Source organism: Pan paniscus, chromosome 20 (genome assembly GCF_029289425.2).
Source record: "Pan paniscus chromosome 20, NHGRI_mPanPan1-v2.0_pri, whole genome shotgun sequence".
In the NCBI taxonomy this organism is placed as follows: Eukaryota; Metazoa; Chordata; class Mammalia; order Primates; family Hominidae; genus Pan; species Pan paniscus.
In genome coordinates this window covers 59,071,009-59,095,514 of record NC_073269.2, presented here as the reverse complement: position 1 = coordinate 59,095,514, position 24,506 = coordinate 59,071,009, and the positions used below count along the sequence as shown (strand labels likewise).

The window sequence follows — 24,506 nt, the reverse complement described above, 5'->3', positions numbered from 1 at the left end:
ATTACTTAAGGTCAGGAGTTCAAGACCAGACTGGCCAACATGGTGAAACCCTGTCTCTACTAAAAATACAAAAACATTAGCTGGGGGTGGTGGCGCATGCCTGTAAATCCCAGCTACTTGGGAGGCTGAGGCAGGAGAATGGCTTGAACCCAGGTGGTGGAGGCTGCAGTGAGCTGAGATCACGCCATCGCACTCCAGCCTGGGCAACAAGAGCAAAACTCCATCTCAAAAAAAAAAAAAAAAAAAAAAGTGGAGAATAAAGATAAAACCTCCTTCATGATGTTCTTGGAATATTGATATAATTTGAAAAGATTAATGTTCATGAGTTTCCTCTTGAGAGTGAATATAGAAAACGAGAATTTTATTTTGTTCTGGTAGATAAACTAGGAACATGTATGTTTGCTTATCACACACGCATGACTCTCCCATAACCTATTGAGTATGTTTACTTAATATCCAACATATTGCTATTCAGTATAAATTCCTGCCGCAACTTTCCTCCTCTGAACTGCCTGTGTTGTTTCTGGTAGAGACCATGCTTCCCAGCCTGCAGGCTGCAACCCTGTGTAAGAAATAAAGGTCTCCTTACTAGACATTTTTTGACCTTTGGTCAGTGCTGGTTAGGGTTTCTTGGTGGACACTCTGCAGCATCCTGAAGCAATGTAGCACATCATTGTGAGAGCACTGAGTATGCTGTTTGCTCAGGTCTCTCTTCTTCCTATAAAACCACCACTTCTGCTCCCATGATAACAGTCCATTAATCTGTGCATGGATTGATTCATTCATGACAGCAGAGCTCTCATGATCCAATGACCTCTTAAAGGCCCCACTTCTCAATATGGCCACACTGGGGATCAAGTTTCCAAATGAGTTTTGTTGGGGATATTCAAACCAGAGGAGTATTGTATTTTATTTTCAATTTCCATGTATTAATTGCTAGTATATAGAAATAAAGTAGTTTTTGTATGTTAATTTGGTAGTCTATTTCCTTAAAATCTCGTTCTCCAGATTTTTTAGATTTCTTAGGGTTTTCTACATAAACTTAATTTCCCATTGCTGCTGTAACAATTACCACAAAGTGAGTGGCTTAAAACAACACAAATTTAGGCTGGGCATGGTGGCTCACGCCTGTAATCCCAGTACTTTGGGAGGCCGAGGCAGGTGGATCATGAGGTCAGGAGTTTGAGACCAGCCTGGCCAAGATGGTGAAACCCCATCTCTACTAAAACTACAGAAATTAGCTGGGTGCGGTGGCGCGTGCCTGTAATCCCAGCTACTCGGGAGGCTGAGGCTGGAGAATTGCTTGAGGCGGAGGTTTCAGTGAGCCAAGTTCACGCCACCGCACTCTAGTCTGGGCGACAGAGCAAGACTCTGTCTCAAAAAAAAAAAAAAAAAAACAACCCACAAATTTATGCTGTTAATGTGTGGTGGTCAGAAGTCAGGTTTACAGAACTATGATCCTTCTTGACTCTCTAGGGGAGAGTTTATTTCTTTACCCCTGCTAGGTCCAGAGGCCACTTAGATCCTTTACCTCATGGTCTACGTCCCTCCGTTTTCACAGCCAGAAGGTAGTGTCATAAAATCTCTTTGTCTCTTTGCTATGCAAGCATTGTCAATTCTCTGTGATTCTAAGTCCACCTGTATTTTTCCTATATGGACTCTTGTGATTATGTTGCTTCAACCAGATAATCCTGGATATTCTGCCATCTCAAGATCCTCAGCCAGATCACATCTGCAAACTCTGATTTGAGATACCATGTAATACAGGGTATAGGTCTATTGATACGGAAATCCTTTGTATGTGTATCTTTGGGGGTGGGGGTCATTAGCTTACCACAACCATCACATCGTGTACACTATTATGCCTTCCTTTTTGGTCTCTATTATTTTTCTTATTTCAATTACTAGTAGTATTATTTTCTAGATGGGGTCTTGCTTTGTTACCCAGGCTGGAGTGCAGTGGTGCAGTCAGACCTTACTGCAGTCTTGAACATTTGGGTTCAAGGGATCCTCCTGCCTCAGCCTTCCAAAGTGCTTAAATTACAGGCGTGAGCCACCTCGCCCAGCCACCAGCCAATTTTCAATTTTTTTTTTTTTGTAGAGATAGGGTCTCCCCATCTTGCCCAGGCTGGTCTCAAATTCCTGGACTCAATCAGTCCTCCTGCCTCAGCCTCCCAAAGTGTTGGGATTACAGACATGAGCCACTACCCTCAGCCAAGAATTGCTAACACTATGTGGAATAGAAGTGGTAAGAGTGTACGTCTTTGCCTTGTCCCCAACCCTGGGAAGGAAACTTTCACTTTTTGACCATGATATATGATGTTTGCTGTAAGGTTTTGTAGGCACCCTATTGAAGTTTTCCAACATACTGTTTTCCATAGTGGGTGTGCCATTGTGCATTCCCACTGCCAAGTCTAGGAGGATTACAGACTCTCCTTGCCTGTGAAGTAGGTTCACTTCGCACTGGTTACCAAATGTCTGACTCCAGTGAGACAGAACCCACGCACACAAGTTCAATAAAGTGAGTTTACTACTGACAGGCAACAAGGGGCAGTAGAAGCCTAGGACTGATTCATTGCAAGCTGGTCCCCCAAGGCTCAGGAAAACTGCTTGGGGAAGATGGAGTCTCATCTACTGGTGTCCCACCGGCACTGATGCTGAGGGACCCCAGAGAGCACCCACCCTAGGTTTTATGGCACATGGCCTCGTGATGAGCCGCCCTAAAGCACTGAAGGACGTGCTGTTCTTTGAAAGGGGGGCAGGGGGCTCTGGAATGGAGCCCGGCTGCTTTGGCCAGTTTCTTCATATTTCAGGGTGTTACCTTCAGAATACCATTCTGAAGTTATTCTTGAGAACTACAAGCAAGGAAGGGGAGAAAAATAAGGTTGTTCCTTTAATGTATACATCCCACGGTACCTTACTTCTACAAAACCAAAAGACAGCTCAGGAAGCCTTATCAAATTTGCTGTCTCCACATCTCCTGTTGGAACTTTGAAGTGCCAATTAACAGTATCAAGTTAATTAAGAAGAGAATGGATGGGGGAAAATAGTTGAGATTCAAAGGACTTCTCTCATGAAGGTGGAAATTTTAAAATCGTCATTAAGAAAAAAGGTGAATAAAGCAAGCATTCACAGGCTGGGTATGGTGACTCACACCTGCAATCCCAGCACTTTGGGAGGCCGAGGCGGGTGGATCCCTTGAGGTCAGGAGGTCGAGACCAGCTTGGCCTACACAGTGAAACCCTGTCTCTACTAAAAATACAAAACAATTAGCTGGGTGTGGTGGCGCACACCTGTAATCCCAGGTACTCTGGAGGCTGAGGCAGGAGAATGGCTTGAACCTGGAATGGGGAGCTTGCAGTGAGCCAAGATCGTGCCACTGCACTCCTCCAGTCTGGGCGACAGAGCGAGACTCCGTCTCAAAAAAAAAAAAAGCATTCGTAAAATGAAACTAAGCGGGGAAAGGTAGGGGAGAGTCATGGCTCTCCTCCCAGCAGAGTGGAAATCTTTAGATGGTAATTAAGAAATGGGATGACCAGCCTGGGCAACACGGTGTTCTTTACAAAAAAATACAAAAATTAGTCAGGTGTGGTGGTGAACTTCTGTGGTCCCAGCTAACTCAGGAGGCCAGGATGGGAGGATCACTTGAGCCCAGGAGGTTGAGGCTGCAATGAGCAGTGATTGGACAACTGCACTCCAGCCTGGGTGACAGAGCGAGACCCTGTCTCAAAAAAAAAAAAAAACGGGATGAGTAAAATGGAAATGGAAATTGATGGAGTTGAAACAAAGGTCTTAATACAACAGTTTCGAAGATTGGGTGAACCAAAGGAGCCCCTGCTGTCCTGCAGCATTAAAGGGTTCCACACAAGTCTGCATGGCTCATGAATCATGAAAATGTGATGAGATATGGTGGTGGACGTGGCCTGCAGGGCCATTACCAATGCATGCAGTTTGGCTAATTAGGCAGAATGTCTATGTCTAGTCTTAGTCAAGAATGGCCATCCACTGGCTGAATGGCCATTCACTGGGTCAAAGAATGGCCGTCCACTGGGCTGAAGCCCAGTAGACCCTGTGTGTTTATTGTTTTGCAGAGACATCAGTAAACCATGCCATACACTTGGTGGGCATATATGTGAATCTTGGGTCCCAGGTACCCACAAGAGGAGCCAGAGGATCCTTTAAGGACTGTTTGACTCCTTCTTGTAAGCTACCCATTTGTTCATGGAGTATACTGGTCCCTTGAGGTTCTGCTGTGCCTCATCTTGAATATGCCAGTTCCATTTTATAGTTGAGCTCTATTGAGCCTGTCCAATTTTATTGGTAAGGTTTGTGAGCACCCGAGTGAGAATGGGCAGTTCATGTTACAGGGTGACACAGAGCTCTGGCTATAAGATGCACCGTTCCCACCAGTGTCCAACAGCAAGCAAGGAGTTACGTTGAAGAGGTATATATGTGGTGGGTAGCTCAGGTAACTTACATGTCCAAAACCCAACAAGGTTGGTTCACACACTGTGTTTTTGGGCTTTAAGTAGCCAGGGGTGTGGCCCAGCCAAAACAGGGAAGGGGGTGATGGAGTGTCTCCTAGGTAGCTTGCTCCCAGGAGGTAGGGAGCTGCAGTAGCTCAGTTGGGAAATGGTGGACAGGTGTGAGCCACTGCACCTGGTCTACGTGAGCTCTTTATTTTTTCCTCCTCTTTATTTTTTTTTCTTTTTTTTTTTTGGTAGAGATGGGGTTTCATCATGTCGCCCAGGCTGGTCTTGAACTCCTGAGCTCAAGTAATCCATCTGCCTTGGCCTCCCAAAGTGCTGGGATTACAAGCATGAGCCACCATACCCGGCCATACACAAGCTCTTTCTATGGAACGGTACAGGGCCGGGTGAGGTGGCTCATGCTTGTAATCCCAGCAATTTGGGAGGCCAAGGCAGGTGGATCATTTGAGGCCAGGAGTTCGAGACCAGCCTGACCAACTTGATGAAACCCGTCTCTACTAAATACAAAAAAAATTAGCCGGGCGTTGTGGCACATGCCTGTAATCCCAGCTACTTGGGACGCTGAGGCAGGAGAATCACTTGAACCAAAGAGGTGGAGGTTGCAGTGAGCCGAGATTGCACAAGTGCACTTCAGCCTGGGCAACAGAGTGAACCTTTGTCTCAAAAAATAATAATAAAAAAAAAATAAAGGAATAGTGCAGCTGTGTGAACTCCAGGTAGCTTAGGAGAATTTTAACAGAAGACGAAACATGGCTTTACCAGTACAATGCTGAAAAAACCACAATCAAAGCAATGGTTACCAAGAGGTGGAAATAGTCCAGTCAAAGCAAAAGGCTGACCAGTGAACCTTGGCTCTGTGGCACACACCTGTAATCCCAGCATTCTGGGAGATGGAGGCAGAATGATTGCTTGAGCCTAGGAGTTCAAGACTAGCCTAGGTAACATAAGGAGACTCTGCATCTACAAAAAATTACAAAACAATTAGCCAGGCATGGTGTTGTGTGCCTGTGGTTCCAGCTACTTGAGAGGCTGAGGTAGGAGGATCACTTAAGCCCAGGAGGTAAAAGTTGTGGTGCACCATGATTGCGCCACTGCACTCCAGCCTGGGCAACAGAGTGAGACTCTTTCTCAATAATTAATTAATTAAAATAAGCTGAGCGGTGAAGAATAAAGGTCATGGCAATAGTTTTTTTTTTTTTTTTTTGGCGGTGGGGGATGCACAAGGCATTTTGCTTGTCGACTTTCTAGAGGGACATAGAATAACATTTATTTATTTTTAGAGCATTTTTGAGAAAGTTACCCAAAGCTTTAGCAGAAAAATGTCCAGGGAAACTTCACCAGCGTCCCTCTCCACCATGACAATGTTCCTTCATTCCTCTAATTAAACAACGGCAGTTTTGCAACAGTGGGTTGCAATGAGAAATCATTAGGCATCCACCTTACAGACCTGATTTGGCTGCTTCTGACGTCTGTTTCCTAATCTTAAAAAAAAAAAAAAAAAAAAAAAATTGCCAGGCGCAGTGACTTACGCCTGTAATCCCAGCACTTTGGGAGGCCGAGGCGGGTGGAACACCTGAAGTTGGGGGTTCCAGACCAGCCTGTCCAACATGGAGAAACCCCGTCTCTACTAAAAATACAAAATAGCCAGGTGTGGTGGTCAGCTACTCGGGAGGCTGAGGCAGGAGAATCGCTTGAACCCGGGAGGCGGAGGTTGCGGTGAGCCGAGATCGCGCCATTGCACTCCAGCCTGGGCAACAACAGCGAAACTCAATCTCAAAAAAAAAAAAAAAATTATGTTTAGATATTATCGATTTAAGCATAGTATGATTTAAAGAAAGTTTATCTCGGCCGGGCTCCTTGGCCGATGCCTGTCATCCCAGCACTTTGGGAGGCCGAGGTGGGCTCATCACTTGAGGTCAGGAGTTTGAGACCAGCTTGGCCAACATAGTGAAACCCCGTCTCCACTAAAAACACAAAAATTAGCCGGGCGTGGTGGCACGCGCCTGTAATCCCAGCTAGTCCAGAGGCTGAGGCAGGAGAATCGCTTGAGCTTGGGAGGCAGAGGTTGCAGTGAACCGAGATCGCGCCATTGTATTCCAGGAGCCTGGGGGACAGAGCGAGACTCCATCTCAAAAAAAAAAAAAAAAAAAAAAAAAAGTTTGTCTCAAAGTTATTTGAGGTTTTGTCAAGCGTGGAACCGAATAACAAGTATAAGGAAGAACAATACAATTTATATCTATTTTTTTTTAAGTTATTGCGTGTTTTAAAGCAGCAGTTGGTGATCTGGCTTACTGCGGGTTTTAGCCTTCCACGGTCCACAGCCCACGGTCCAGGTGTTGTCCTATAAAAGTCTCTGGAAGCACAGACTTGACTCTTCCCCTGAGATAGGTATGGGATAGAAATGGAAAGGAGGATCCTTTGGGCAATAGCATTACGTATCACATTTGTTCTGGGCAGTTTTGCGTTTCACAGTCTAGTTTGCAACCCCTTCACAGATAATTTCAGGGCTTTTAAAGTAAGTTACTCCAATTAATTTGAATTGCAGGAACTTTCCTGGATCCAATCACTCACTGCTCCTCCTGGACCCCCCTCCCCCCACCGAATTCGCAGTTCCCAGACCGCTGAGCTGCAGGAGACTCCCTAGCAGGATCGGGTCCAACCTGCTGGCAAAAATAGTTTTGAGATAAACCGTTTTCATCTTGGTGGGAAGAAAACATTTTGCTTTCCAACAGAAGGGGCCCCACACAACTCTATGCTTTTTACCTTACAACTGCACGGGCCCCGCCCCCGCGGTCCCTCTGCAGACCCCGCCTCTTCCCGGGCTCCGCCCCAGGCTACCCGGGCTCTGCGCGCACGTGCAGTTTCTTGGAGTCCCGGAAGCGGATCGCGGTGTGTGAAGGTGACGCCGCCGAGCAAGAGTGTGCCTAGGTGTAGATTAAGCCTTCGATTCGCCGTCCCGCTTTTCCACACCCGCTCTGCTGACCTTAAAATCCCCGCATCGCGCCCTTCATCGCGCCGAGGTAAATACAGACCTCGCCATGTGGGTAAAACTCGCTCTGAGACCAGTCCCTGTCCCCTGCCATTCGCGTCTTCTTCCCGCATAAAACCCTTTCCTGACCCCTCCTCCCGCCCCGCGCTTTTTAAAGTCCTCACCTGCGAGGTGGATTCCCGTCCTGAGCGCCTCCCAGCCTCTCCGTCGTCGGCCCTGGAGTGCAGCGCCGCAGACCGCGTCCTCCGCCTGGTCCTAGGCTCCTGCAGACCCTACCCTGTCCTAAGGCGTCGTCGCCCCCCACCTCCCTCCTCCTCGTGCCGGGCCCTGCTGCTCCCTAGGCCTCCCCTTCGCAGTCACCGCTTCCCCTGCGCCCGCGCTGGGGAGGTGCCCGGGGCCTGTCCTGTGACACCCGGTGTTCTTGCCTGCCCAGCTCCACCCTCTGGAAAATGTGCTCCTCCGGGATGCAAGCGTCTTACTCCAAACCCTCCTGTGAATGTGTGGGCCAAAGGGATCAGGAAACAGAGAGGGGCCGAGAGTGAATTAGAAAAACTGAGAGGAAAGAATGAAGGAAACCCATAAACACAAGGCAAAGTAGAGGATGGGTCGGGATTCGCAGAGACGGGAAGAGCGAAAGAAGGATCCAGGCGCGGTGCCTCACGCCTGTAATCCCAGCACTTTGGGAGGCCGAGGCGGGTGGATCATTTGAGGTCAGGAGTTCGAGACCAGCCTGCCCAACATGGTGAAACCCCCGTCTCTACTAAAAATTAGCCGGGTGTGGTGCTGCACGCCTGTAATCTCAGCTACTCTGAGGGTGAGGCAGGCAAATCGCTTGATCCCGAGAGAGGGAGGTTGCAGTCATCGGAGATCGCGCCACTGCACTCCAGCCTGGGCGAGAGAGCAAGACTCCATGTCAAAAATGTTTTTAATTAAAAAAAATAAAAATGTATTTCTCTTAATTTTCTTCTTGCCTCCCTGATCACTTTACACTTTTCTCTTCTAGTATGTCTTGAGCTCTGTTTTCTGAATGTGGAGTGACCCTCAGCTTACCCCTCGGACTTCTGATGTCTGCCCACACCCACTGCCCTTATCATCTCATCTCATGGCTTTAAACCCACCTACGCGGCTCCATGTTCCCTGCAGACCTCTCGCCTGAACACTGGAATCCTGTGTCCAATTGTCTCTTCAACTCTCCTCTGGGAGTCCAGCAGGCATCTGGGGCATTTTGCAGGCACACCTCTGGTGCCCCCTTACCTGAAGTTTTCATTCAAATACATTGGGACGTGTCCTTAATAATATTTAAAGGTGATTCCATGGGTGTCCAGCATTGAGCACCCAGGCTCCGCCCTTTGTTTCTAAGGGCTGAAATCAGCCTGTGATCCACAGATGGGTGAGGGGGGCTGTGCTCTGCATGGGGTTTGGTCAGGGCTGGGTCTGTGCCCTGAAGAGAAGCTCAGTCCAGCCCAGCTTCCCACGGCTGCAGTGTGTGTGTGGGCTTCTCTGGGAGGGGAGCGGGTTCTGAAGAAATGGGCCCAAAACGCACCTGTTGGTCTTCCTGTAGGAGCCTGTCGTCCCTGTGTTCCATCTGGTGCAATGACTCCCAGAGAACTGGCTTTCCACAGTGAGGGCTTCCCTGAATGGGTGTTTGAGGCACAAAAATGAGGGTGTTGATTCCAGTCATTAAATGGCATATTTTAGACATTCAGGATTGACTTCTAAAGGCTTTTTCATGTTACCCAAGGAAGATGCCTAGAAGAGGAAGAAAAGGAAACAGGGATGGCTCTTACTCAGGTAAAGTAATAGTATCGGTTGATTTTTATTTCTCTTATTTCTGAAATTGTTACAGGTGGTGAATCCCTATCCGTACAGGTCTGCACCAACCTCAATTCTTGCCTCCTCAGAAGAAAAAATTCAACTGAGGGGCATAGGGCATAAGGAGAGACTGAGGCAAGTTTTAGAGCAGGAGTGAAAGCAAAAGTTTATTAAAAAGTTTTAGAGCAGGGCCGGGCGCGGTGTCTCATGCCTATAATCCTAGCACTTTGGGAGGCCAAGGCGGCAGATCATGTGAGGTCGAAAGTCCGAGACCAGCCTGACCTGAGGCGGCAGATCACTTGAGGTCTCGAGTTCGAGATCAGCCTGACCTGAGGCTGAGACAGGAGAATCGCTTGAACGTGGGAGGCGGAGGTTGCAGTGAGCCGAGATGGCGCCATTTCACTCCAGCCTAGGCAACAAGAGCGAAACTCCGTCTCAAAAATAAATGAATGAATGAATGAATGAATGAATATATAAAAAGTTTTAGAGCAGAAATGGCCAGGCACAGTGGCTCACACCTGTAATCTCAATGCTTTGGTAGGCTGAGATGGGCATATCGCTTGAGTCCAGCAGTTCAAAACCAGCCTGGGCAACATGGCAAAACCCCATCTCTACAAAAAAGATAAAAATTAGCTGGGTGCGGTGGTGCATGGCTGTAATCCCAGCTACTTGGGAGGCTGAGGCAGGAGAATCTTTTGAGCCCAGGATGTGGAGGTTGGCAGTGAGCCAAGATGATGTCATCGCACTCCAGCCTGAGTGACACAGCAAGGCCTTGTCTCAAAAAAAAAAAAGAAAAGAAAAAAAAGCTTTAGAGCAGAAATGAAAAGGAAAGTACACTTGGAAGACGGCCAAGTGCCAAGTGGGTGACTTGAAAGGCAGGTGTGCACTTTGACCTTTTGACTTGGGGTTTTATACATTGGTATACTTCCGGGGTCTTGCTTCCCTGATTGTTCCCTTGGGGTGGGCTGTCCGCATGCGCATGCTTGAGTCCACTCACCCAACTCCTGAGATCTCATGGGAAGCAGCAGATCACCAGTTTCAGGTGTTTTCTGTGTGTGAAGAGCCTGCCTTTCCCTGGTGCCATTTGTGACTATTATTTTACATGTTTAACAGCCACCTGACCATCATCTGATAGTTGCCTGACATTCCTGATGTGTGTGTATGGGAGGGGGAGCCCTCTCCTGCCCTGCCCTGCTCATACCAGAGGAGTTACCTACAATAACAAAATGTCATTCTTTGGAGTTGCAAGTCTTTGAGTCTGAAGCATCCTGCCTGACATATTTGCTCACTCACCCATGCGGTCCCTCAGTCCCTCTTATCTCACTTACATTCCATTGCCCGTGACCTAGTGACATGAACTTGGGAAGAAGCTCCACTGGGGCCTGGATTGGAGATGGGGTGTGGGCCCCCTAATATTATGTTGAGGACTTTTTCACCAATATTTTCAGGGATATTGGTCTAAGGTTTTGTTTTCTTGTCGTATATTTGTGTGGGTTGTATGCTGGGCAGCAGGGATTGTTTAGGGGCCACATCTGGATGCATGCCACCTCTTTGCAGAACAGGATTCAAGAAACTGCCCATGAAGTCAAATATTACTGTGCACAAGTTCCTGCTAAATGCTTTAAAATTAGAACACTAAGGGGAAAGCTTTCCTGCCTCGTTTATGTTATGTTTGAAACTCTGCAAGTGAGTCACTGTGTTTCTGACTCCAAACTCTTTTTTTTTTAATTTTTTAATTTTTTTTGAGACGGAGTCTCGCTCTGTCACCCAGCCTGGAGTGCAGTGGCGCAATCTCGGCCCACTGCAAGCTCCGCCTCCCGGGTTCCCACCATTCTCCTGCCTCAGCCTCCCGAGTAGCTGTGACTACAGGCGCCCGCCACTACGCCCCCGCCTAATTTTTTTGTATTTTTAGTAGAGACGGGGTTTCACCATGCTAGCCAGGATGGTCTCAATCTTCTGACCTCGTGATCTGCCTGCCTCGGCCTCCCAAAGTGCTGGGATTACAGGCGTGAGCCACCGCGCCTGGCCTTCTGACTCCAAATTCTTCATGACTGGGAATGGAATGGAAAGCTGAGACACAGACATCAGTGATAAGATGCTTTCATCTCATTACCCATTTTAAGATATGAAGTCCATGTAATGTCAAACAGCAAATGTTAAACTATTTGCAGATAGTCCAGAACACAGACCACAGTCTGTGTATTCCTGGAGGAGCGCCTGTGAAATGTGTTTTTGGTGAAAATGGTTATCATTGTTCTCAGACAGAGGATCAGAACTTCTTTGCCATCGGAGAGGATGGAACCATTTTTTAACCCAGTAATTATTAAATATTCGACTTATTTAAACATCACATGATTAATATATTTGTTTTATAGTAAACCCCCAACATACGGCTTAGGCACCAAGATGTTTCTGTTCAGCTTTCCTTCCTCCTGCTCGTCGCAGTGGAGAACCACTGTTCTCAGTGTTAATTTGTTATTAAATGTTCAGTAGAATTATGCAGTGATTACAAATTACGTGTCTATACTTGGTCTCTTTTGTTGGGACATTTTCATTACTACTTTAGTGTTATTTATAGGCATGTACAGATTTTTACAATTTATTTTTGATTCAGTGATGGTAAGTTATATATTTCTTTTTTTTTTCTTTTTCTTTTTCTTTTCTTTTTTTGAGACAAAGTACCACTCTGTCGCCCACGCTGGAATGCAATGGCGTGATCTCGGCTCACTACAACCTCTGCCTTCCAGGTTCAAGCAATTCTCTTGCCTCAGCCTCCTAAGTTGCTGGGATTACAGGCACGCACCACCATCCCTGTCTAATTTTTGTATTTTTAGTAGAGACGGGGTTTCGCCATGTTCGTCAGGCTGGTCTTGAACTCCTGATCTTGTGATCCACCTGCCTCAGCCTCCCAAAGTACTGGGATTACAGGCGTGAGCCACTGCGCCTGGCAGTAAGTTATATATTTCTAGGGATTTATTCATTCTGCATTATCTTACTTTATTGGCATATATATGCCAATAAAGCCTACTTGATCATGTTGGGTAAGCTTTTTGATGCGCTGCTGGATTCAGTTTGCTAGTATTTGGTTGAGGATTTTTGTATCAGTGTTCATCAAGGATATCATCCTTGACATGCAAGGTTGGTTCAACCTACGCAAATCAATAAATGTGATTCATCACATGAACAGAACTAAGGACAAAACCCCCATGATTATCTCAATAGCTGCAGAAAAAACTTTTCAGCCTGGGTGCGGTGGCTCACGCCTGTAATCCCAGCACTTTGGGAGGCTGAGGCGGGCAGATCACCTGAGGTTGGGAGTTCAAGACCAGCCTGACCAACATGGAGAAACCCCGTCTCTACTAAAAAAATACAAAATTAGCCAGGCGTGGTGGCGCATGCCTGTAATCCCAGCTACTCGGGAGGCTGAGGAAGGAGAATTGCTTGAACCTGGGAGGCGGAGGTTGTGGTGAGCCGAGATCACGCCATTGCACTCCAGCCTGGGCAACAAGAGCGAAACTCAGTCTCAAAAAAAGAAAGAAAGAAAATTATTCTATGGAATTTGTACCAATTGCAAAACTGAAAATAATAACAAACTATCAATTGTATACATACTTACATGAAACTACTTAATATTTCATTTAGTATTGCTATTACTATTTATTGTTACGGAGCAGAAGCTGAGTTTGTGTTCCATTACAAGGGAGTGGTGTCCCTTTCAAATTGTGCTGTCTTCACAGTGGGTGAGTTGAGAAATTTAGTAAATATTGTGAAAAACCAGATAATTTATATATTTCTTTTTTTTTTTCTTTTTTTTTTTTGAGACAGAGTCTTGCTCTGTCGCCCAGGCTGGAGTGCAGTGGCGCAATCTCAGCTCACTGCAAGTTCCGCCTCCCAGGTTCACGCCATTCTCCTGCCTCAGCCTCCTGAGTAGCTGGGACTACAGGCACTCGCCACTGCGCCCGGCTAATTTTTTGCATTTTTAGTAGAGACGGGGTTTCACCGTGTTAGCCAGGATGGTCTCGATCTCCTGACCTCGTGATCCACCCACCTCAGACTTCCAAAGTGCTGGGATTACAGGCATGAGCTACCGCACCCGACCAATTTATATATTTCTGATAAGATTAAGGTATTCCTCGCCTACCAGGCAAAGCAAAGACCAGGTTCTCTGGAGTCATCTTTCATGAGAAAATAGATGCTGACTGCTTTGAAACATGTATTGATTAAGGTAGAGGCATTCACCAGCCACTAACTGGGCTGGGATTATCAATTTATTGTTTTCCTTTGTGGAGAGGATTTCTGGGTGAGGAGAAAATTATTTTGCCTTTAATTATATTTTCCCAACGTTTAAGAAATAAAGAGTATTTCTTGGACAGTTGAGTGCAGTTTGTATTTACTAGTTTATTTATTTATCTATTTATTTATTTATTTATTTGAGATGGAGTCTTGCTCTGTTGCCCAGGCTGGAGTATAGTGGTACAATCTCAGCTCACTGCAACCTCCATCTCCCGGGTTCATGCAATTCTCCTGCCTCACCCCCTAGAGTAGCTGAGATTACAGGTGCCCGCCACCACGTTTGGCTAATATATGTATTTTTAATAGAGACGGGGTTTCACCATTTTGGCCAGGCTGGTCTCGAACTCCTGACCTCAGGTGATCCGCCTGCCTTAGCCTCCCAAGGTGCTGGGATTACAGGTGTGAGCCACCACGCCCAGCCTGTATTTACTAGTTTAGATGCACTAAATCCTTCATAGACCTTTGGTTACCACGAGGGGTGGGGAATCCTTCAGTTCTTGGTCTTCCTCAAGGAAGGAATTCAGTCAGGAGACACACAGAAAGAGTTAAAGGGTTAAGTAACCTTTATTTAAAAAGAGAGGACATCAGAAGAATGAGCCAGCTGCTAGTGCCTTAGTTTTTATGGGAGCTTTTAAAGTCATCAAAACAGTACACCCAGAAAGACAGAACAGGGTGGGCTGATCAAAAGGACGTGTCTACTCCTACTAATGGCTGGGCAGATGTTTTTATGAGAACCTTACATGATTTTTCATGAATGTGCCATTCAGAAGTGTTGTGAGTAGCCAGGCGCAGTGGCTCACGTCTATAATCCCAGCACTTTAGGAGGCCGAGGCGAGCGAATCACCTGAGGTCGGGAGTTTGAGACTAGCCTGACCAACATGGTGAAACCCCATCTCTACTAAAAATACAAAATTAGCCGGGCATGGCGGCACATGCCTGTAGTCCCAGCTACTGAGGAGGCTGAAACAGGAGAATCAATTGAACCTGGGAGGTGGAGGGTGCAGTGAGCCGAGATCGCACCATTGTACTCCAGCCTGGGAGACAGAGCAAGAACTTGTCTCAAAAAAAAAAAAAAAAGCAAAAGGCTGTTCTAGGATGGGTTATTAGAGACATGCTGACTGTCTGTGGGCAGCATCACCAAGGAAGCTATCAGTGGGCTGCGTTTCTAAAGATTCCTTTCCCAAGGGCTCTCTTGCCTGCTCATGCCTGCCTACCTGCCTACCCTAGTATTTCCCTTCTCAAGAGATGGAGACCCTGAAAAGCTCTGGTTGTAAGGACGTCGTGGGTCTTCTGTAACTACTTCCTGCTGACATGGGGCGAAGAAGTCATCAGGGTCTCCCTCTCTTGCTCTGTCTCAGAGAGAAAATTCCTCCATAGTTTCCCGGAATCTTCGCCCACTGGCATCCAAGGGGGAGATGTGCTTATAGGTGCTGGGGCCTCCAATGACAGATAGCTGATATCTCTCCATTTGGGGGGACTTCATGTGAAATTGCTTTATCCTAGAAGAGACACACTTAATCAGTAAATTAAAGAAACAAGGGCCAAAGAGGAAAAGTAAGAGTATAACCGTTGCTGGTCCCAGTAAAGGGACAAACCAGTTGAGGGAGGGGAGGGCAGACTTCACAGCCTCCCAGATGGCCCTTGCTGAAGCACCTCCTTTTCCAAAGTCATGGAGCCACGTAGCCTCATCATAGATCTTTTTTATATCCTCCTCTATCGCCCCACTGTTATTGACATAAACGCAACAGGATTTATTGATCACTGCACAGACTCCACCCTGCTCTGCTAAGAGGTAATCTAAGGCCAATCTGTTGTCCATGACTACATTTGCTAGAGAATCTATGGAGGCCTTGAGTTTAGAGATGCTGTCTCTGGTACTCTTAGCTATGTTTTCTATTTGTCTGGAGAGATTTCTGAGGGTGACATCATGATACGTGAACCCTCCCCATGGGGCGATCATTCCTATGGCCGCTCCCATCCCTGCCAGTATTAGACCCAGAGCTCTTTTCTGTCTGGGTTGGGTGGTGTTATAGATGGTCACACCTATCCCCCGTGGTCCCAAAAGTCCCACAGCACATTCTCCCGTATGTTGGATGTTATTAATGCAAGTGTAGAGGTTTGCCACAGGGGGGGTTGAATAAGTTATCTTAGGACTTCCATCAAAGGGCAGTTTATTTTTTTGTGGCCCACATAAAAATACATAGCCAGGAGGGGTACAGGCCCACCGGGGGATGTGGCTGTCGAACCACTTGTGTAACTGCGATTTCCACCCTGCTGGAAGAGTTTGATTGCATGTAGGGGATAGAGGCCCTCCCAGGGGAACAGTAGATTTTGGCCATGTGGGGACAGTGTGTGCCTTGGGAAGCGAATATAGAACCCTCCATGTGATTAGCTCTTTTCCTTCCCAAGCTGCACAGCGGTTTTGGGGTGACTTGTCTCGATAATCGTTCATTTGTTTAGCTGGACACCAGTGAGTCAAGTTAGGGTGGCAGCCTGCTGGGGAGAAGCTCATGGGATGGATGGTGGGACTGGGGAATCCCTCCTCAGAGGTGTTCTTCCTGTCACAGTGTCCTTCAGGGCATGGACAACAGGTTTGGTTTAGAGAAGAGCAGTTGTAGAAATAGAAAGAAGTTTTAGAGCTTTGATTGAAAGGTGGAGTGAGATCCAGGCAGGGGACTTGGTGCGCTGAGTTAGCAAGCGAAACCTGGAGTGGAACAGATTTATGTTGGCCTTCAGGGATTCCTGAACCAAATGTTAGGTTTAAAGAAAAATTTCTTACCAAAATATATTGGTAAGATGAGGACCTGGTGATGAAGTTGTGGCAGATCCAACAGTTGCTTAGATGGTTTCCCGAAGCAATTATTTTGGAAAAACTGACAAGGGAATTTTCATTCCACTGTGCCTGTGAGAGTAGGGGCATGGGAAGGAGGGAAAGATAAAGGAAAAGGAATTTCTCTGTCATAGCTGATTCTCCCTTAAGCTTTGTGAAAGCAAAAGGAAAGTGCTGCAAATAGGAGAGACAAATAATGAAATGGTTCGATGGAGTGTTTAGTGAGAAATCAGGCTGTTATCGGGACTTCAGGTGGCCTGCAAGTGTGGGTCAAAATAAGGAGAAGAACCAATGCCCCCGCAACCAAGATTCCCCGTACTGAGATTGACTTTAGTTTTGGGTGAACAGAGAGAAGGCTTTACTTATCTTTTCACTTGAAGTGGAATTTTAAGTTCTCCAGTGGCTCACAAGAATGCTCAGGCGCTGAATTCTGTTGTTCTTCTGTGGTTCTTTGGGACCTTCCCACAGTTTTACTTGAGACTGATGTATCCAACTGGAGATGCCAGAAATGTTGATAGCTGTTGGGGTGGAAAGTAAGACAGTAAAGGGGTCTTTCCATAAGGGAGTTGAGACCCAGATGACCCATCTCTCCAGGTTTTTTGGTATAATGGGTGTTGATTCCTGAAAGGGTCAAGAGCAGGCAGTACCTTTTGTCCAAACTCCTGAATGGCTTGTATTTTTTTTTGAGATGGAATTTTGCTCTTGTTGCCCAGGCTGGAGTGCAATGGCGGGATCTCGGCTCACCGCAACCTCCGACTCCCAGGTTCAAGCGATTCACCTGCCTAAGCCTCCCGAGTAGCTGGGATTACAGGCATGCACTAGCATGCCCAGCTAATTTTGTATTTTTAGTAGAGACAAGGTTTCTCCACATTGGTCAGGCTGGTCTTGAACTCCTGACCTCAGATGATCTGCCTGCTTCAGCCTCTCAAAGTACTGGGATTACAGGCATGAGCCACTGTGGCTGGCCTTTTTTTTGTTTGTTTTTTTGAGATGTAGTATTGCTCTTGTCTCCCAGGCTGGAGTGCAATGGTGCGATCTCAGCTCACTGCAACCTCCGCCTCCTGGGTTCAAGTGATTCTCCTGCCTCAGCCTCTCGAGTAGCTGGGATTACAGGTGACCGCCACCATGCCCGGCTAATTTTTTTGTATTTTTAGTAGAGATGGGGTTTCACCATGTTGGCCAGGCTGGTCTCAAACTCCTGACCAGCCTGGTCACCTGGCCACCTGGTTACCTGACAGGTGATCAGCCCACCTTGGCCTCCCAAAGTGCTAGGATTACAGGCGTGAGCCACCGCCCTTGGCTGTTTCCTTTTTCTTTTCTTTTTCTTTTTGTTTTGAGCCTGTTTTGCAGCCTTTACAAAAATCAGGGTTTTCCCACGAGATCATGAAGATTTTCACATAAGGGACCTCTGACCATTTGTGTTGGCATTGGCAGTAAAGGTCAAGCTGGAATATGGTATTAACATTTAAGCTCCCCACCTTTGACCAAACTATATTGCAAAGGAAAATCAGTCTCTTTTGTTTTATAATCTGGGGATCAACCTTATCCCAGATTCCAAGGGGATCCAGGAGGGGAATCCTGGGATATAAAGATCTGATTACCCATCTGAAAGACAAGAAAAAGGAGAATGCAGGATAGAGGAAGTGTCCCTTTACCTATTTGGTGACTCATGAAGGTCAGGCATTCCAATCCTTGACCTAAATGAGGTGTCTCATGCCTCTCCCTGCAAGGGTGAAGTGTCCTTCACCTTGGAGCTCTGAAATTAGCCCTACTGTGTGCTCTGCTGTTTGCATTCCTTCCTATTGTTTTGCTCAGAAGGATTTCTTAGATTTCCTGGGATTGATGCCCAGCAGTGATGCCTTCCACTCTTCCGTGTTGGGTAAGGACGGGTTGAAGAATGTCTGCCATGAGAGTAGTTCTCTTCTCTTCTCTCATGTTCCCAGTGACCTTGGTTCTACAGGAAGCCCAGTAGTTGTGCCCCTGCTGAATTCTGCAGAGAAGGGACTTCTAAAGTCCTTTTTTTTTTTTTTTTTTTTTTTGAGACAGTTTCTCTCTTGTTGCCCAGGCTGGAGTGCAGTGGCGCTATCTTGGCTCACGGTAACCTCCGCCTCCTGGGTTCAAGCGATTCTTCTGCCTCAGCCTCCTGAGTAGCTGGGATTACTGGTGTCCACCACCATGCCCAGCTATTTTTGTATTTTTAGTAGAGACGGGGTTTCTTTTTTTTTTTTGACATGGAGTCTCACTTTGTCACCCAGGCTGGAGTGCAGTGGCACGATCTCAGCTCACTGCAACCTCTGTGTCCAGGGTTCAAGAGATTCTTCTGCCTCAGCCGCCTGAATAGCTGGGATTACAGATCCATGCCACCAGGCCCGGCTAATTTTTTAGTAGAGACAGGGTTCCACCATATTGGCCAGGCTGGTCTCGAACTCCCGACCTCGTGATCTGCCCGCCTCAGTCTCCCAAAGTGCTGGGATTATAGGCATCAGCCACCGTGCCCAGCCGATACGGGGTTTCTCCATGTTGATCAGGCTGGTCTCGAACTCACAACCTCGGGTGATACGCCCGCCTTGGCCTCCGAAAGTGCTGGGATTACAAACGTGAGCCAATGCGCCCGGCCTAGGTCTTCTTAATACATAATGATATTGGGCTAATACTAATGATTACAGGAACGGAAAAGATGTGATATCTTCCCCCACTCTTAAAAGGTTCCTTGGGGTTATACAGAAAAAAATGCTTGAAAAGCATAGAAGACCCCCTGGGGCTCAGAGTTAGTGAACTGGGCTGTTGATTCTGGTTTTTTAGTCCGTTATATGATCACATAAACAGCAAGGGGAATGTGAGAAGCATTTTCTATCAGCTTATTCAACAAAAAGCAAAAAGGACCTGAGTACTTCACGGGTCTGTTACAATGGCCTAATGAGGTGGAGAAAGCAGTCTCCTGTAGCCCAGTGGAAACCCTGCTTGTATAGAGAAACTAGGGAGTAAGGAAGTGGTCACAGGTGACCCTCTGGAGGAGCCAGGCAGTTCCATTGAGGAGTCACAGAATGAGGCATTCTTGAAGAGTAGGCAGGCGGAGAAGGACCCAATAATAAATGAGGGATTTCTTTCTTTCTTTTTTTTTTCAGACAGAGTTTCGCTCTTGTCGCCCAGGCTGGAGTGCAATGGTGCGATCTCGGCCCACTGCAATGTCCACCTCCCGGGTTCAAGCGATTCTCCTTCCTCAGCCTCCCAAGTAGCTGGGATTACAAGCGTGCGCCACCACGCCCGGCTAATTTTTGTATATTTAGTAGAGATGGGGTTTCACCATGTTGGCCAGGCTGGTCTTGAACTCCTGCCCTCAGGTGATCCACCCCCCCTCAACCTCTCAGAGTGCTGGGATTACAGGCATGAGCCACCGTGCCCGGCCAAAATGAGGGATTTCTTTAAGCCGGCATCCTCCCAGTGCCAGTCCCTCCAGTGAAAAAGGAGGCAAGGGAAAGGACAAAGCTGAGTCTCATTTCTGAGGAAAAAAGTATAAACATCAGCACAGGCCCTCAAAGGACTCTGGTGCCTGAGTGAAGCAAACACAGCAGGTCCTGGATAAACAGGCCCTGCAAGAGGCTTGCACCCGCAGGAAGAATTCATGAAATCCCTGCGGCGAGGAGAGGGACAGCAAAGAGTAAGCAGAGTGACCTGGGAGATTAATCAACTGTGGGGGTCTGTGGTGTTCAGGGGAGTGAACGGCCATGAACGGCAAGTATAAGAGCTGATTAACACCGGATCGTAGTTTTAGTTAAAAGATATGCGCCGGTCGCAGTGGCTCACGCCTGTAATCCCAGCAGTTTGGGAGGCCGAGGTGGGCGGATCACGAGGTCAGGAGTTCGAGACCAGCCTGGCCAATACGGTGAAACCCTGTCTCTACTAAAAATACAAAAATCAGCCGGGCATGGTGGCACACGCCTGTAGTCCCAGCTACTCGGGAGGCTGAGGCAGAAGAATCGCTTGAACCCGGGAGGTGGAGGTTGCAGGGAGCCGAGATCACACCACTGCACTCCAGCCTGGGCGACAGAGTGAGACTCTGTCCCCCCACTACAAAAAAAAAAATGAAGCTCCCCAGTCACTGCACACCCAGGCGTATTCCCTGCCACCTTCACAAGCCTCCTTCAGGAAGGGTCACCACGTGTCTCAGATCTACTCACTGTGGAGTTTAAATCCTCCCTCCTCTGCTTATCACCCCTCAGGGTGAGCTGAGAAATCAGCCAGAGGGAGCAGAGTGACAGTGGCTGAAGGGAAATGGTACTGGGCAGTTGTTAGTGAACAGAGCCCGAGAGGAAAAACCCCTCCCCTTAAAGCTGCCAGATCTGCATGAGGGCAGGAGGTTCTTCAGTGCAGAAAGAAGCAGAGGTCGTCAACCAGAGAATCTGGCACCAGCTTTTTGGCACTTACCTGGATAACCAGGCGAGGTAACCAGGTAACCAGGTGAAAACACCAGATGTCACCCAGAGGGGTGTGGAAGTCCTCTGGTTCTTGGTCTTCTTGGATTTGGTCAAGAGATGCGCAGAAAGAGTTAAAGGGTAAATGCTCTTCATTTAAAGAGACAGGAGCTCAGAAAGAAGCGACACCCTGAACGACAGAACCGAGTGGGCTCCTGAAAAGAAGGAGTCTGTCCTTACTCATGCTGGCCTGACCCTTTTAATGAGAACCTGACATGATTATTCATGAAGGGGCCGTGCACAGGCATTATTAGTAAGCGTGTTCTGGGAAGTCCTTTGGGCAGGAATGTGCTGTGACTGTCCATGCACACATCACATGTCTCCTTAGCATCTCAAATCTCCACCCAGGGGTGTGGCTTTTTTTTTTTTTTTTTTTTTTTGAGACGGAGTCTCACTCTGTCGCCCAGGCTGGAGTGCAGTGGCGCGATCTCGGCTCACTGCAAGCTCCGCCTCCCGGGTTCACGCCATTCTCCTGCCTCAGCCTCCCGAGTAGCTGGGACCACAGGCGCCTGCCACCACGCCCAGCTAATTTTTTTTTGTATTTTTAGTAGAGACGGGATTTCACCGTGTTAACCAGGATGGTATTGATCTCCTGACCTCGTGATCCACCTGCCTCGGCCTCCCAAGGTGCTGGGATTACAGGCATGAGCCACCGCACCCGGCCCTTATTTATTTTTTTCTAAAATCATATTTGAAAAAAGGGGATGTGTTTCTTAGTATTATAATGAGCAAAAGGCCATTCTAGGATGAATTATTAGAGGAGTGTGCATGCTCCTTAATAGGGAAAATCTCCTAGCTGGGTTATTTCTGGCTAGGGCCGGATAATTCCCTTCCTGGGCCAGACAAGTCCAGCCACAAGGACAGGTGTAGGCAATGTAGCCACTGTCCTGCTTTTGCTGTCAAAAGGGGATTGTCAGTGGGCTGTGTTTCTTAAGATTCCTTTCCCAGGGGCTCCTTTAACTGCTCATGCCTGGCTACCTACCTACTCCAAGCTGGTTTGTGGACAGAAAGACTTTATTTATTTATTTTTTGTAACGGTGTCTCACTCTGTCACCCAGGCTGGAGTGCAGTGGCGTGATCTCGGCTCACTGCAACCTCCAGCTCCCTGGTTCAAGCGATTCTCCTGCCTCACCCTCCCGAGTAGCTGGGATTACAGCCACATGCCACCACGCCCAGCTAGTTTTTGTATTTTTAGTAGAGATGGGGTTTCACCACTTTGGCCAGGATGGTCTCGATCTCCTGACCTCATGATCTGCCTGCCTCAGCCTCCTAAAGTGATGGGATTACAGGCATGAGCCACTGCGCCTGGCGCTAGAAAGACTTTTAAAGTAGTATCTAGTGCATCCACATTTGTATGTTTCTTCTATTCAATCTGAATGCAAATTTACCTGAAGGTTTTCCCCTGAGATCACAGAGAACAACTTTCTTCACCTTAATTTTATTTTCAGCTGGGCATGGTGGTGCACACCTGTAATCCCAGCACACTGGGAGGCTGACACAGGCGGATCACTTGAGTTCAGAAGTTTGGGACCAGCCTGGGCAACATGACAAAACCCTATGTCTACAAAAAATACAAAAAAATTAGCTGGGCATAGTGTCGTGACCCTCTAGTCCCAGCTATTGAGGAGGCTGAGCTGGGAGGATGGCTTGAGCCCAGGAGGTGGAGGGTACAGTGAGCTGTGATCATGCCACTGCACTCCAGCCTAGGGGACAGAGTGAGACCCTGTCTCAAAAACAAACCAAAAACAAAAAAACCCAATCAAAATAAGTTTATTCTCATTAGGTTATTTCTCTGATCACAAGAGAAAATGTCTCTGAATTACCTTCCTTCGTCAGGGCTCAGCTGGTACCAAAAAGGATGTCAAGAAAATTTAGATTGAGGTCGGGCACATGCCTGTAATCCCAGCACTTTGGGAGGCCAATGTGGGCGGATCACGAGGTCAGGAGATCGAGACCATCCTGGCTAACACGGTGAAACCCTGTCTCTACTAAATATACAAAAAATTAGCCGGGCGAGGTGGCGGGCGCCTGTAGTCCCAGCTACTCGGGAGGCTGAGGCAGGAGAATGGCGTGAACCTGGGAGGCGGAGCTTGCAGTGAGCCGAGATCGCGCCACTGCACTCCAGCCTGGGCAACGCAGCAAGACTTTGTCTCAAAAAAAAAAGAAAGAAAATTTAGATTAATATGAGAATGTGACATGGATCTGACATATAAATTAGTGTTTTTATTGTCAAATTGTGACCAAATAATTCATGAAGCTGTGAGAATATGTTTTCCCATGATCAGCAGAAAAATGTATAAGGGAACACTATTTTTCTTAATATGACCCTAGCTTTCTGCTTAATTCGACAGTTACAGAGACCCTTGAAGTTAGAAATGTAGAGCCATGTCTTCCAACAAGAACTGATCAGTGTCTTACATGTGATCGAAATGAATACCACACAGCCAAAATGCACACTGAGGACCCTTCAATGTCATTCAAAAACTGAGGTAAGGAGCAAAGTTTGCTATTGTTCTTATTACTTTTAGTTCTGTTTTTCAAGTAGAACACATGTATTTATTATTTTTTAAAATCTTTGTTTGGGCCGGGCGCGGTGGCTCACGCCTGTAATCCCAGCACTTTGGGAGGCTGAGGCGGGCGGATCACGAGGTCAGGAGATCGAAACCATCCTGGCTAACACGGTGAAACCCCGTCTCTACTACAAATACAAAAAATTAGCTGGGCGTGGTGGCGGGCGCCTGTAGTCCCAGCTACTCGGGAGGCTGAGGCAGGAGGATGGCGTGAACCCAGGAGGCGGAGCTTGCAGTGAGCCGAGATTGCACCACTGCACTCCGGCCTGGGTAACAGAATGAGATTCTGTCTCAAAAAAAAAAAAAAAAAAATTCCCTGAATAGGTCACAGCAGATGCTCATCCTCTGCCCTGTACCTGGTGCTTTCTTGCCTTGCTTCCTTCTTTAGAGAAAAGAAAAGCCCATTTCTTGTGACTCAGACATTTGCAGATCTTGTGGTTGGAGCATTCTCCCTACCACAATAATAATTTTTGAATAGAATCTCTTCTAACCAATGTCCAAATTTGTTCTTTGACAGTAGTAAACATTTTCATTGTTCCATCTGTGTTAGAATATGTACATTCTCTTTTTTTTTTTGTAACACAGGCTATAATATATACTCAAGAGATGAAAGTACTTTCTGGATGGGCTAAGTGGCTCATGCCTGTAATCCTGGCATTTCGGCAGGCTGAGGTGGGAGGATCACTTGAGACCAGGAGTTTGAGACTGGCCTGGGCAACATGGCAAAATCCTGTCTTTACAAGAAATACAAAAATTAGCCAGGCATGATGGTACATGCCTGTAGTCCCAGCTACCAGGAGGCTGAGGTGGGAGGATCACCTGAGGCTGCAATGAGCCATGATCATGCCACTGCACTCCAGTCTGGGTGACAGAATGAGATTCTGTCACACACACATACACACACACACACATACACACACACAAAGAAAGTAGTTCCTACTTTAACTTATTTGAAAAAAACCCATACTAATTTGCATTTCTCTTATAATGATATTACAAGGAGGTGTAATAGGAAAATAAATCTCAGACCCCAAAATCACTTAGCCAAGT

General features: G+C 47.1%; 2 protein-coding genes across 2 annotated transcripts; one reads left to right on the top strand and one right to left on the bottom strand.

Annotated features, from left to right (window-relative positions):
- Positions 1–6,262: 6,262 nt before the first annotated feature.
- Positions 6,263–8,689, top strand: LOC134729645 (uncharacterized). Its single transcript, XM_063600620.1, has 2 exons — positions 6,263–7,510; positions 7,637–8,689. The coding sequence occupies exons 1-2, from the start codon at positions 7,243–7,245 to the stop codon at positions 8,059–8,061; spliced, it is 693 nt and encodes a 230-aa protein (XP_063456690.1). The 5' UTR covers positions 6,263–7,242; the 3' UTR covers positions 8,062–8,689.
- Positions 8,690–14,129: 5,440 nt separating this feature from the next.
- Positions 14,130–21,814, bottom strand: ERVV-2 (endogenous retrovirus group V member 2, envelope). Its single transcript, XM_034944551.4, has 2 exons — positions 20,840–21,814; positions 14,130–16,932 (listed from the first exon to the last, which is right to left on the bottom strand). The coding sequence occupies exon 2, from the start codon at positions 16,544–16,546 to the stop codon at positions 14,939–14,941; it is 1,608 nt and encodes a 535-aa protein (XP_034800442.1). The 5' UTR covers positions 16,547–16,932; positions 20,840–21,814; the 3' UTR covers positions 14,130–14,938.
- Between the last annotated feature and the right edge of the window lie 2,692 nt (positions 21,815–24,506).